General features: G+C 41.1%; 1 protein-coding gene across 6 annotated transcripts in view; it reads right to left on the minus strand.

The window, feature by feature from the left end:
* wrn (WRN RecQ like helicase) overlaps window positions 1–13,559 on the minus strand; it is a 101,843-nt gene that overhangs the window by 12,796 nt on the left and 75,488 nt on the right. For 5 of the 6 annotated variants that reach the window (XM_048595404.1, XM_048595397.1, XM_048595412.1 and 2 more), the window contains exons 31-33: window positions 10,441–10,539; window positions 7,259–7,427; window positions 5,597–5,730 (exon numbers count right to left, since the gene is read on the minus strand). In XM_048595404.1, coding sequence (XP_048451361.1) covers window positions 5,597–5,730; window positions 7,259–7,427; window positions 10,441–10,539 — 402 coding nt within the window. The remainder of the gene's footprint in view (window positions 1–5,596; window positions 5,731–7,258; window positions 7,428–10,440; window positions 10,540–13,559) is intronic. The other variant, XM_048595422.1, reaches the window with a different exon arrangement.

Consider the following 13,559-nt stretch of genomic DNA (forward strand, 5'->3'; position numbering starts at 1 on the left):
CAGAGTGAGTGCCATCAATCCACTCATTGCCTCATGAATTTAAGCACACAGTGCAGGTCTGTGCAAAATAGAAATCAAGCATTGCTGAGAAAAGGAGCATACTGTCAAAAGCTTTTTAAATTGCATTGATCAGGACAGAATCACAAGAATGCCAAATCTCAAAGGGAACAACAATTTATATTGCATGGGAATAGCATATTGGCTGGTTTGCAAGTTAAGACCATAGGACATAGGAGCAGAAATTAGGCCATTCAGACCATCGAGTTCTGTTCTGACATTCAATCTTGGCTGATAAGTTTCTCAACTCCATTCTCCCGCTTTCTCCCCAAAATCCTTGATCCCCTTGACAATAAGGAACCTATTTATCTCCGTCTTAAATATACTCAATGACCTGGCCTTCACAGCCTTCTGTGGCAGTTAATTGCATAGATTCACCACTGTCTGGCGAAATAAATTTCTCCTTATCTCCAATCTAAAAGGTCTTCCCTTAACTCTAAGGCTGTGCCCTCGGGTCCTAGTCTCTCCTACCAATGGAAATATCTTCCCAACTTCCACTCTGTCCAGGCCATTCACTATTCTGTAAGTTTCAATTAGATCTCCCCTCATCCTTCTAAACTCCGAGTATAGACCCAGAGTCCTCAAATGTTCCTCATATGTTAAGCTTTTCATTCCTGGGACCATTCTTGTGAACATCCTCTGAACCTGGTCCAGGGCTAGTACATCCTTCCTGAGATATGGGATCCCAAAACAGCCCACAATACTCCAAATGTGGCCTGAGCAGAGCCTTATAGAGCCTCAGAAGTACATCCCTGCTTTTATATTCAAGTCCTCTCAAAATAATTGCCAAAGTTGCATTTGACTTCCTAACTACTGACTCAACCCACAAGTTTACCTTGAGAGAATCCTGGGCCAGAACTCCCAAGTCTCTCTGTACTTCAGACTTCTGAATTTTCTCCCCATTCAGAAAATAGTCCATGCTTCTATTCTTCTTACCAAAGTGCATGACCTCACACTTTCCCACGTTGTACTCCATCTGCCACTTCTTTGCCCACTCTCCTAACCTGTCCAAATCCTTCTGCAGCCTTCCCGCCTCCTCAATACTACCTGTCCCTCTTCCTATGGTTGTATTGTCTGCAAACATAGCCAGAATGCTCTCAGTTCTTTCATCTAGATCATTAATGTATAAAGTGAAAAGTTGTGGTCCCAACACTGACCCTTGTGGAACACCATTTATCACTGGCTGCCATCCTGAGAAAGACCGTTTTATCCCCACTCTCTGCTTTCTACCGGACAGTCCATCTTCTATCCATACTAGTACCTTGCCTCTAACACCATGGGCCCTTATCTTCCTCAGCAGCCTCCTGTGTGGCACTTTGTCAAAGGCCTTCTTGAAGTCCAGGTACATAACATCCATTGGCTCTCCTTGGTCTAACCTGCTCGTTACTTCCTCAAAGAATTCTAATAGATTTGTCAGGTATGACCTCCCCTTGATGAAGCCATGCTGACTTTGCCCTATTTTACCATGCACTTCCAAGTATTCATAAATCTCATCCTTCACAATGGACTCTAAAAGCTTACCCACGACCGAGATTAGGCTAATCAGCCTGTAATTTTCAATCTTTTGCTTTACTCCCTTTTTAAACAAGGGTGTCACGTTAGTGATTTTCTCAGTCCTCTGGGACCCTCCCTGACTCTAGCGATTCCTGAAAGATCACCACTAAGGCCTCTACTATCTCTTCTAACTTCTATCTCCTTAAGAACTCTGGGGTGTAGTCCATCTGGTCCTGGTTATTTATCCACCTTCAAGCCATTCAGTTTTTCTAACACCTTCTCCTTGGCGATGGTCACCATACTCAGCTCTGACTCTCGAATTTTTGGAATATTACTTGTGTCTTCCACCATGAAGACTGATACAAAGTAATTATTCATTTCCTCATCCATTTCCTTGTTCCCCTCTACTATCTCATTTTCTAGCGGTCCAATGTCCACTTTTGCCTCTCTTTTGCCCTTTATATATCTTAGTCTTATAGTCCTCCTTTATATTACTGGCTAGCTTACCCTCATATTTAATCTTCTGCCTCCTTTTTTCTTTTTTTGTTGCCCTTTGTTGGTCTTTGTAAGCTTCCCAATCCTCTGGTTTCCCACTGCCCTTTGCTACATTATATGCTTTCTCTTTTGCTTTTATGCTATCCCTGACTTCCCTAGTCAGCCATGGTTGCCTCATCGTCCCTGTACCATGCTTCTTTTTCCTAGCAAAGAATTTTTGCTGTGTCTCCTGAATTATTTCTAGAAACTTCTGCCATTGCTGTTCCACTGTCTTTCCTGCTAGGCTCCTCTCCCAGTCAATTCTACCCAGCTCCTCCCTCATGCCTCTGTAGTTGCCTTTATTCAGCTGTAATACCATTACCTCTGATTCTATCTTCTCCCTCTCAAATTACGAGTAAATTCAATCATATTATGATCACTGCCTCCTAGGGATTCCTTCACCTTAAGCTCCCTTATCAAATCTGCCTTATTGCACAATAACAAATCCAGAAATGCCTGTTGCCTGGCGGGCTCCATCACATGCTGCTTCAAAAAGCCATCGCGTCTATACGCCACAAATTCCTTTTCTTGCAATCCACTACCAACCTGATTTTCCCAGTCCACCTGCATATCGAAATCCCCCATGATCACTGTAACTTTGCCTTTCTTGCGCACCTTTTCTATCTCCTGGTGTATCTTGCGTCCCAGATCCAGACTACTGTTTGGAGGCCTGCACATAATTCCAACTATGGTTTTTTTTACCTCTGTGGTTTCTCAACTCTACCCATACAGATTCTACATTTGACCATAGTTCACTTCTTACTATTGATTTAATTTTATTTCTTCCTAATAAGGCTACCCCATCCCATCTGCCTACCTACCTATCTTTTCGATAAAATGTATATCCTTGGATATTCTGCTCCCAATCCTGATCCCCTTGTGGTCATGTCTCCCTGATGCCCACTACATCGTATCTGCTAATTTCAATCTGCGCCACAAGCTCATTTACCTTATTCCTTATACTGCGTGCATTCAGATATAACACATTCAGTCCTGTATTAACTGACCCTCTTTCCATTGTCACTCATTTATCCAGTGCTTGAAGTTTGATTCCTAACCCGCTCCAAACACGCTGTCCTATTTGTGTCTGTGCTGCAGACTTTCCAGAGTTCTCCTTTCCTGTCTTTATTTTCATATTTTTCCAGCAGTTAACCTGTTGTTTTGTTCCCCACTGGCAGAAGTTTTCTCCTTCCGCTTCCCTCTCCTACTTTCTAGTTTATAGTCCTGTTGACCAGCCGATTTACCCTTTTCGCTAGAACATTGGTCCCAGCTCAGTTCAGATGGAGACCGTCTCAGTGGTACAGATCCCTCCCTGTTCCAATACTGATGCCAGTGCCCCATGAAAAGTAACCCCTCTTTCAGCTGTGTTTATTTCCCTTATTCTCGTGTCCCTACGCCAATTTGCATGTGGCTCAGGCAGTAATTCGGAGATTATAAGCTTTGAGGACCTGCTCTTTAATTTCGTTCCTAGCTCCTGATAATCCCTGGACAGGTCCTCTTTCCTGGTCTTGCCTATGTTGTTTGTTCCGACGAGAACCGCAACAACTGGATCCTCCTCCTCCCCCCTTTCCAATATCCTTTCAAGCTGGTCAGAGATATCCCTTACCCTGGCACCAGGCAGGTAACACACCATGCGGGATTCTCAATTCTGCTTACAAAGGATACTATCTATTCCCGATTATAGAATCCCCTACAACTACCATTTGTCTTTTTGCTCCCCACTCTTGAATGGCCTCTCGTGGTGCAGTGGTCAGTTGGCTCATCCTCCCTGCAGACCTTTTCCTCATCCACACAGGGAGCAAGTACCTCGTACCTGCTGGACAAGGTCAAGAGTCGAGGCTCCTGTTCTTGAATGCAGGATCCCTCTACCTGCCTCACTTGCAGTCACCCCCTGCTGTCCCTGACCACTGACCAAATGTGAAGCACTTAAATCTACCAGGTATGACTGCCTCCTGAAACACAGGAGGTATTCCAGGTACTCCTCTCCCTCCTGGTTGTGCCGCAGTGTTTGAAGCTCAGATTCCAGCTCAACAACTCTGAGCTGAAGTTGCTTGAGCAACCAACACTTGCTGCAGATGTGGTCATTGCCATGTGCAATGGGATCAGCCAGCTCCCACATCATACAGCTACAACACATCACCTGTCCAGCCATTTCTACTTAGTTAATTACTTTATTGAGTTAATTAAATTGGCTCTGATCAGTAAAAGGTATCAGCATGGAGAATCTATGAGGGAACAGTTAACCACCAAGCTTTTGTTTACAAAAGCAAATTGTGCCGTAAAGATAGCACAAGTGCAATGTGGGAAAAAAACACAAACACTAGCACAAGTCCGGTGTGTTTGGAGACTGGATAGAAAACACGGTGTTGGGACACAGTTGGAGGAGCTGTCAGAGAGCAGGTTCCCATACTTCACATGGTCTGTAACTGCCTGCTACTAACACAAGGCACTTCAACTGAAAAAGGAAGCCATTTCCCTACACTGAAATTTCACACCGAGAGCAACTAGTACATGAACAAATCTGAAAAGGGTCACCAAACCCGAAACGTTAATTCTGTTTGTTCCTTCACAGATGCTGCCAGACTGCTGAGCTCTTCCAGCAATTTCTGTTTTGTTTTCTGAGAAGTACTAACCCAGAATGAGAAACTGACCTACAAACATCTGTATGCTTTAGAATGTGTGCAAGTCATAGAGTCAGAGATTTACAGGGCAAAAAAGTTACAGCAAAATCAAAAATAGGAATTGCTGGAAAAGCTCAGCAGGTCTGGCAGCATCTGTGGCAAGAAATCAGATTTAATGTTTTGGGTCAAGTAACCCTTCCTCAGAACTGAGTTACAGCAAGCGTTTGTTTCTCCTCTCCCTAATTACAGAAAGCTATTTTTGCCTCTTTATTCGTGTATTAAAATCTGAAAATACGAATAACTTTAGTAATTCATGGCTCACAGCAACTTTGAAAAATAAACAAACAAATAGAAGATGGAATGGCAAGGTAAAATGAACTCTGGAATTCTACTGCCATCTACAGGCACATCTTATGAACATTCAAAACACCAATGAACACTCGACACAAGGATCCCAAACAGAAAAGCCTAACATGAAATCATGTCATGAACAACAAAGAACCATTGCAGTTCACACTTCTATGAAGCAATTATTTCATATCAGTTGTTTTGCCTTATCATTGCTACTGAGGTTGGATGGGTTTCTCTGGTTATTAAGATGTTGATCAATGTCCCTTCCTCTGGCAATTACAGAAGTGACATGGCATGTACAATTACCCAAACTTTATAGATCTAGTATAATTTGTCCATCTGTGTTCATAACACAATGTTACACTTAAAAATCAGATCTCTATTTGCACTTATAGTGGTAAGTTGAGAATCTTCAGCTTATTTAATTTCAATGCATTCTTTGTTTTTTTTAAAACCATAAATCAATCAATGATCACAGCAATATGAAAGTTTTCATCCACGTTTGAAAAAGAAGTTAGGTTCATAACGTTAATACTCACAGCTGTTTCAATCCATGTTAGTTCTTCCTCTTGAGCACCAAGTGGCAGAGATTTTGTTTCAACACAAGAACTTTGTGGCTGTTCCATACATTCATCATCGTGCTGCCTCTCAACAGACTGCAAACTGCTGAGGTCTATTAATGCAAGAGGGTTTAGGGCTCATTTGCCAGTAGACAGTGATACAGGAACAACAATGCCAACACATAAAGCTGCACCTTGGCCCAGTTTTATTTCTCCCTTTCTCAAAATCTTTTTCTAGCCCAGAGGATGGTTAGTTACCTTGCTCTCAAACTCTGACAATACTCATTATCACTAAGATTAACCCTACGCAAGTTGTTCTTCCTCCCTGTCAGAAAGCACTTAGTCTCCACACAGCTATAATGTGAGCATCATAACGGAGATCAGGGATTTGGAGGATCATAAACTCCATGCGCCCTACACAACAGTGCATGTGCTCTGACCACCAATGACTTCTACCATATCGTTTCATGTCAAGTTTCTCAAATCTAAAAATATACTTGGATTAAAAGGGTAAAGTTGCCATAATCTATAGGGCTTCTCTGTAGTAACAGACCAGAGGCTTGCCCTAATAATCTAGAAAACCAGAGTTTTATTGCTACCATAGCAGATTGGCAATTTGAGTTGAGTTTATGAAGAAGAAATTAAAATATTGTAACAGTAAAGCTGGAAGGTTATATCAACTCAGGGCGTTGAGATATATGCAACAAATGCCAGTCCTTTCAGGGACACCCACATCCCAAGAGTGACCTGTTTAAAAGCATACACAGAAAAACCAAAAGCACTGATAGATGACCCAAGCAGAATACAACAAACCGTCAAAGAAAAGGTAGATGGGCATGTACTCAAATGCTAGCTGAAAAGACATCCCTGGCAGAACACAAAAGAATCCTGCAATGGCTTATTTTTAAGTATTTTTTTTATGCCTGTACTGTGTATTAGTTATGCTGCATTATGCTTTATGGATAGGCACTGGCTCAGAAACATTTGTTTTTGTTCAGGGCACCGATTTACTTTAATGAAGTGTGCACTCACTGTAAATCTGTATGGTGCCTGCAGTTTAGTGGAGATTAAGAGCTCACAAGTGGACATCTGTAATCTACCAATCTGTGGTACTGAGCGCACATATTTTCTTTCTTTTTTGTACCTATAAATCTTCATTTTCTAATCCTACATTTAGCAGTTTCTCTCCAGTAACTTAGCCAAATGATCATCCCTCCAATGTGTGCTTTGACAACATGCATGCAGACAGTTTGCGAATGGGACTGACCATGTTCTGTATACACATCTACATATATATGATTGGATGGATGGGACTTGGACTTGGCAAACACTTTCTCATTCCTGACCCTCAGGCTCAAGACCAAAATCAGTGCCTCCAATCCAATACCAAATGATATTACCTAACTTGGCAGGAACCAAGGACTAAAGCCGGGACTTCTTCATTCTCTGTGCCAAAGCACACAAGGCACTCATCCACAGAAGACGACTTCCAATTACTAAAACCTATGTGGCTCTATTCTTAAACTTCAAGCTGTATCTATTGATTTGTTTAGCTCATTTTTTTATTCCAGGCTGGCAAAAGAAACATAACATTTCCTTTTAAAAAATGTGAATAGTTAAATGTGACAAAAATCTTTTCACCTGAGGTAACTGGAGGATTTCGAATGACATCAATGTTTAGCTCCTGAACTGGTTGACGAATTCCAGCTTGACTGACATTCTTTGGGTAACTAGATTTCAGTATATCAACCAAACACTGACCAACTACAGGCACAGCCAAGATGCTTGAATCTCTAGTTTTACTTGGAAACTAAAAGGATGACATCAAAAATCACTAGATTATACAGTGTACAAAATGATCAGAACTGTTTCCAGAATTAAGTCCATAAGATATCAGTGATTTTTCAGAAACAAATACACACACACACACACAAATAGGTGTATTACACCATATTTTATATCAGCTCGTGTAAAAAGATAACCTGGTGGTACACAATGTTTCATCTAGGTAATAAAATGAATGGAGCTATTAGAAGTTTTTTTTTTAATTTAAAAAGTTCTTACTCGCAAGCCCTTCTTGTAGCCCTTCCAGCCCAAGCATACAAGTTAATGTTTCTTTATTCAGCATTAATTTAACATTACATATTAGCCAACTTTTAAATTTGTCGAGATCTGGTGATGTGGTAGACCACTACTGCATGAGATCGATATAAAAACATAGAAAATGCACACAGGAGGAGGAAGCCAACTAGCCCAATGTGTCTGCGTTGGATGCAAGAATCATCCAACAAATCTAACTTTTCAGCTCTTTGTTCACATCCGCTGAAATGACAGCACTTCAAGTGCATAACTAAGTACTTGAAGAGATTTCTGCTGCAAGTTCCAGGCCCCTGCCTGACTCTCGATGTAAAGGTTCTGCTCAGCTGTGCTTCTGCAAATTACTTTAAATTGAAATCCTGGATTATTGACCTCTTGGCTAAGCACAACAGGTATTTTGAAACGACACTATCTAGGCCCCTGAAATTTTATACTTCCCAATTAAATACCACCAGCTTTAGGAGTTCCAAAGAATACAATTCCAACATCAAACAGTTCCTCAGAGGAAACTCTTTTCATTCCTGACAACACCTGTATTAATCTCTTATGTACCATCCCTAGTGTAATCAAATGCTTCATGTAATGGACTAAGCAGTACTTCTGCTTAAGTGAGTTTAAGTAGCATTTCATCTAATTCTAGCATAACTTCCCTGCTACATCTTGGCTAATAAAAAAAAAATCCTGTATGGTTCTTAGCCTGCAATCTTTAAGAGTCTGTGGATATGCACTCCAAGATCGCTCTGCTCCTCCATCCTTCTCAGTATTCTAACATTTATTGTCTATTCTCTCATTTCATTTGTCCTCTTCAAATATACTACCCCATTCATCTCTGGATTGAGTTCTAGAAAGACAATGGTTAAACAAATCAACAGTTGCAGAAATACTGTCGTAAAAGGATACCACTTAAGAGCACTAGAATCAATTTATGATTCAACAACAGACTTGTTGGTATCAAGGAACATCTCTAATTTTCTCTTACTCAGGAGGGGGCTTTAGCAAATTTCAGAAAGATGAGTTATCACAGTAGTAATCATGAATTTCATAGAAGTTCCAAAGCAATTTGAGAGGACTTAAATATAAAAGCAGGTTGAGGTTCTATAAGGCTTTGGTCAGGCCATATTTGGAATATTGTGCGCTGTTCTGGGCCCCATATCTCAGAAAAGATGTACCGGCCCTGGAGCGGGTTCAGAGGAGGTTTACGAGAATGGTCCCAGGAATGTAAAGCTTAACATATGAAGAACATTTTAAGACTCTGGGTCTATACTCAGAGTTTAGAAGGACGAGGGGTTGGATCTAATTGAAACTTACAGAATACTGAATGGCCTGGATGTTGAGAAGATGTTTCCATTGGCAGGAGAGACTAGGACCCGAGAGTACAGCCTTAGAGTAAAGGGAAGACCTTTAAGAATGGAGATAAGGAGAAACTTCTTCAGCCAGACAGTGGTGAGTCTATGGAATTCACTGCCTCAGAAAGCTGTGGGGGCCAGGTCATTGAGTATATTTAAGACGGAGATAAATAGGTTCTTGATTGTCAAGGGGATCAAGGGTTACAGGGAGAAAACAAGAGAATGGAGTTGAGAAACTTATCAGCCATGACTGAATGGTGGAGTAGACTCGATGGGCTGAATGGCCTAATTTCTGCTCCTATGGTCTCATGGTCTTATGGTCTAATAATTCAATAATTTAAATCAATGACTAATTATCAGATATGGTCACGAAGATGAAGCCAAGCAGCGGATCAAATGGATATAATCATTTTTCTATCATCTTGGTTAAGAAGCAGAGTTGGAGAAAGGCAGCTTTAATTCCTGATCATCAGGGAAGGAAGAGGAGAGATGGGGAAATGGTGAGCTAAAAATTGAGTTGAACTAACATTAAACTTGTTTGCCTCTGTTGGCACGTACAGTGAGAGGGCCTCAGTGTTTTTCGTATGAAAGTGGGGATCAGAAGCAGGCTGCAATTCAGCTCAAGTTTTTTCTTTTCCGAGCCTGCTTTATGGATTGATATCTGGGGTGGGTGGAGGAGGTGGTGAGAAAGCGTGCTCATCTGGCTCACTTTTCGCCACTTGTCATACAGATCCACTCCCAACAAACACATGCACACTCTCCCGCTGTCACGGCCTGCCTCGTACAGACAAACACACCCCCCCGGACATCCTTGAATGCAGTCCTACAGGGGGTTGCAGTGTGCAGTGGTGGCACCTGTTTGTGAATGGGTGTTTTGTCCCATAAACTGCTCTGACGTCAACTCTGATCCAATCCTGACACCTATTCCTGGCTTACCGTCCTAGCAGCTATCATGTCCCTTGCAGCAGTTTAGCCTGGTACATTCCAAAATCTTCCTCGTCCTAGCATCAAGCTGAATGGAGGCAAAGAAATTTGCACAGCTCACCCTTCAATCAGAAGTCATTTCTCTTCTGCATTAGCTGCTGAAATGGTAACTGAACCTAACTCAACCTCACTGACCTATCACAGCAAATGTGGAGAAGAAATGACCTCTGTTTGGAGAGCATTTTCTTGCAAATCTTCCACCTGTACTTAGCTGGATTTGAGACAGGGATTGCAGACCAGATCGGACCCCTTCAGCATGCCACAGGCCACCTGTTGGACAAGACTGTTCTACGTTCATGAAGTGGTCAAACAATGCATTGCATGCAACCCATTTGCATTACAGATATTTGTCAATAAGATGGGTAAAGTGATTGAAGTTTTCAAATAATTCCTTACCACTGTTGAACGGGTGACATCCGACACAGGGCCCGAGGTAGAGTTCAGTAGGATCAATGGTTGATTTGCCCCATGAGTTGAAACAGAGAACTTGTCCATCTATTGAGAATTAATAAGAGCTGTGAATCTGGCTTTAGGTGAATACAGCATACCTAACTTCTCAGAGCTTATTAGTAATTTAGTTCTGAAACTTATTCATGGATACACTCAGTGCTCATTATCCATGAGGGGGTAGGGACATGGAGTTCCCATGGTTGTCATTCCTATCCACTCAGATACACCATGAGTGGAACTGGACAAGACAAAGGGAGAAGTTTGGAATGGGGTCTGGGGCTGACTTCATGTGTACACAGATGCACGGGTATCAAATCAATAGATAACAAGGACTGAACATAGTTAGTAATGTTAGGTGACAAGATTTTGGCTATCAGGACAGTTTTTTTTTCTGCCTTCGCCCATTAAATGTTAACATCTCAAATTTCGCTGAAAGGATCAGAAAGCTATTTTATAGTGAAAAGTGTGGTGTAACTTTATAGAAACTGACAGAAGGTGAAAATAGCCACTAGCCAACATTGGTCTATCTACCTAACCATGCAATTTAACTGAGATTATCTGATCCCTATAAGGCAATGCAGTCCTGTAATAAAAAAGGTAAAAATGTTAGATGTGAATTAAACGTAGTGACACTTGCCTGCTCCTTAAACAGTACTATGACATCATTCCTACCAATAAGAGAGCAGTTGGGGCCTCAGTTTAACAACTTTGTTAATAGAACTGCACCCTAAACAGTGCAGTACTCCCTCAGTAACGTACTGAAGAGTAAGCACTTAATGGTCTCTCTCAGTTTAATCCTTTGAAGCTCAGGTTTTGCTGTTCTCCATTTTGTCCTTACTCAGACATACATCATTCCATCTCCAGCTTAAGTACTTTCCATTGCTAATTGATTGCTGTCTTGGTCAATTTCACTTATTAAACGAAGACATTATCCTGGACTCTTTTCTTTCTGTCCCTTCACTTAATATAATTATGCTATGGTCGCTTGTTCCCAAATCACCCAACACCGTTAGATCATCTCATCACTCGACCAGAATTACCAGAGATACTGGGATACCTCATAAGGCCCCTTGAAATCAAATAAAAGGTTTTATGTCACTCTTTGGCTATTCAATCTAATGTAACTTGGGTGACTGTAACACTTTTATTCAAAGAAGGAGAGAGACGCAAAGCAAGAAACTACAGACCAGTTAGCTTAACTTTTGGCAGAGAAAAGGCTGGCATTTATTATTAAGCAGTGCTCTTAGAAAACCTCACTACAATTAGGAGGAATCAACGTAGTTTTGTGAAAGGAATGTCATGATTTGGGTTAATTTATTTGAGGAAGTAATAAGCAATGTTGATAAAGGGAACCAGTAGATGTGGTGCACTTGGATTTCCAGAATGCAGTTGATAACATGCAACATCAAAGGCAACTACAGAAAATAAGAGCTCATGGTGTGGAAGGTAACAAAATTAGCATGGATAAAGGATTGGTTAAGCAAGAGAAGACAGTATGGATAAATGGGTCACTTTGGATTGGTAATCTATAATTAGTGGAGAAAAGAACTCATTTTATTGTTGTTAAATTTGCTGATGACACAAAGATTGATAGGAAAGCAAGTTACGAAAAAGGCATGAGGAGTGAGTAAGCAAAGTTTTGGCAGATAAATGATAATGTGGGAAAATGTGAACTTGCCACCTTGGCAGGAAGAATAGAACAGCAGTACATCATTTAAATAGAGACAGAATCAATAACTCAGATAAAGAGGATGAATCTCCAAGTTAGTACACAGGTGTAGCAAGTAATTAGGAAGGTAAATGGAATGTTGCTGTTTATTGCAAGGGGAATGGAATACCAAAGCAAAGATGTTTTGTGAGAGTTGACAAGAACATTGGAGACAAAGCATCTTGTGTACTGTGCACAGTTTTGGTGTCCTTTTTTAAGAAAAAAAAAAGACATAACTACATTTCACACAATTCACAGGTTAAATTGACTGATTCCTGGGATTAGTCAGTTATCTTATGGGGAAGGAATGTAAAGGCTGTGCCTAAAGATTGTTAAGTTTAGAAGTTTGAGGGGATCCTACTAAAACATACAAGAACTGAAATTAGACATTGAGGAGATTTGACAGGGTAGCTGCTAAAATGGTGTTTTCTCTTGTGGGAAACTAGGATAGGGGACACAATTTAAAAATGAGTAGTCTCTCATTTAAGATAACTGGGGGATAGCTTGTGTGGTTCCTTTGTTCAAAAAGGACAACAGGGATAGGCCAGGTAATTACAGACCAGACCAGACCAGTCAATCCGATATGTCAGTGGTAGGGAATTTATTGGAAAAAAAATGAAGAGACAGGATTAATCAATACTTGGAAAGGCAGGGATTGATTAGGTATAGTCAGCACTTAATTGTTTGAGGGAGATCCTCTCTGACTAAGTTAACTGAGTTTTTTGAAAGGGTGACCAAACAGGAGGGTAGTGCAATTGATGTGGTTTACATGGACTTCAGTAAGGCCTTTGACAAGGACCCATATGGAAGATGGGTCCAAAAGGCAAGGGTCCATGGGATCCAAGGCAAGTTGGCAAACTGGATCCAAATCTGACTTGTAATTAGGAGACAGGGAGTAATAGTGGAGGGTTGTGTGTGTGTTTGGAAGCCTATGATCAGCAATATACTGCAGGAATCGGTGCAGGGACCCTTGCTGTTTGTTATGTATATTAACGACTTGGTTGGGATTGCAGAAGGTATAATTAGTAATCAGTCATCAGTAACAGTATTATTAGTACAGATGACATGAAAATTGAAGATTTGTTGATGGTGAGGAGGATGGTCCCAAGTTACTTTCTGACATTGATCAGCTGGAAAATTGGGTGGAGCAATGACAGGTGGGATTTAATCCTGGTAAGTGGAAGGTGATGCATTTTGGGAGGTCTAATAAGGGGAAGGACATACACAATGCTTGCCTTCATTAACTGGGATATAGAATATAGGAAGAGGAAACTCTTGTTGCAACATTATACAGCATTGGTCAGGCCACAGATGGAATAAATGTGTGCAGTTCTAGTTACCACACCATCAAAAGGAT

This window comes from Rhincodon typus, chromosome 1, assembly GCF_021869965.1.
Source record: "Rhincodon typus isolate 14 chromosome 1, sRhiTyp1.1, whole genome shotgun sequence".
Taxonomy (NCBI): domain Eukaryota; kingdom Metazoa; phylum Chordata; class Chondrichthyes; order Orectolobiformes; family Rhincodontidae; genus Rhincodon; species Rhincodon typus.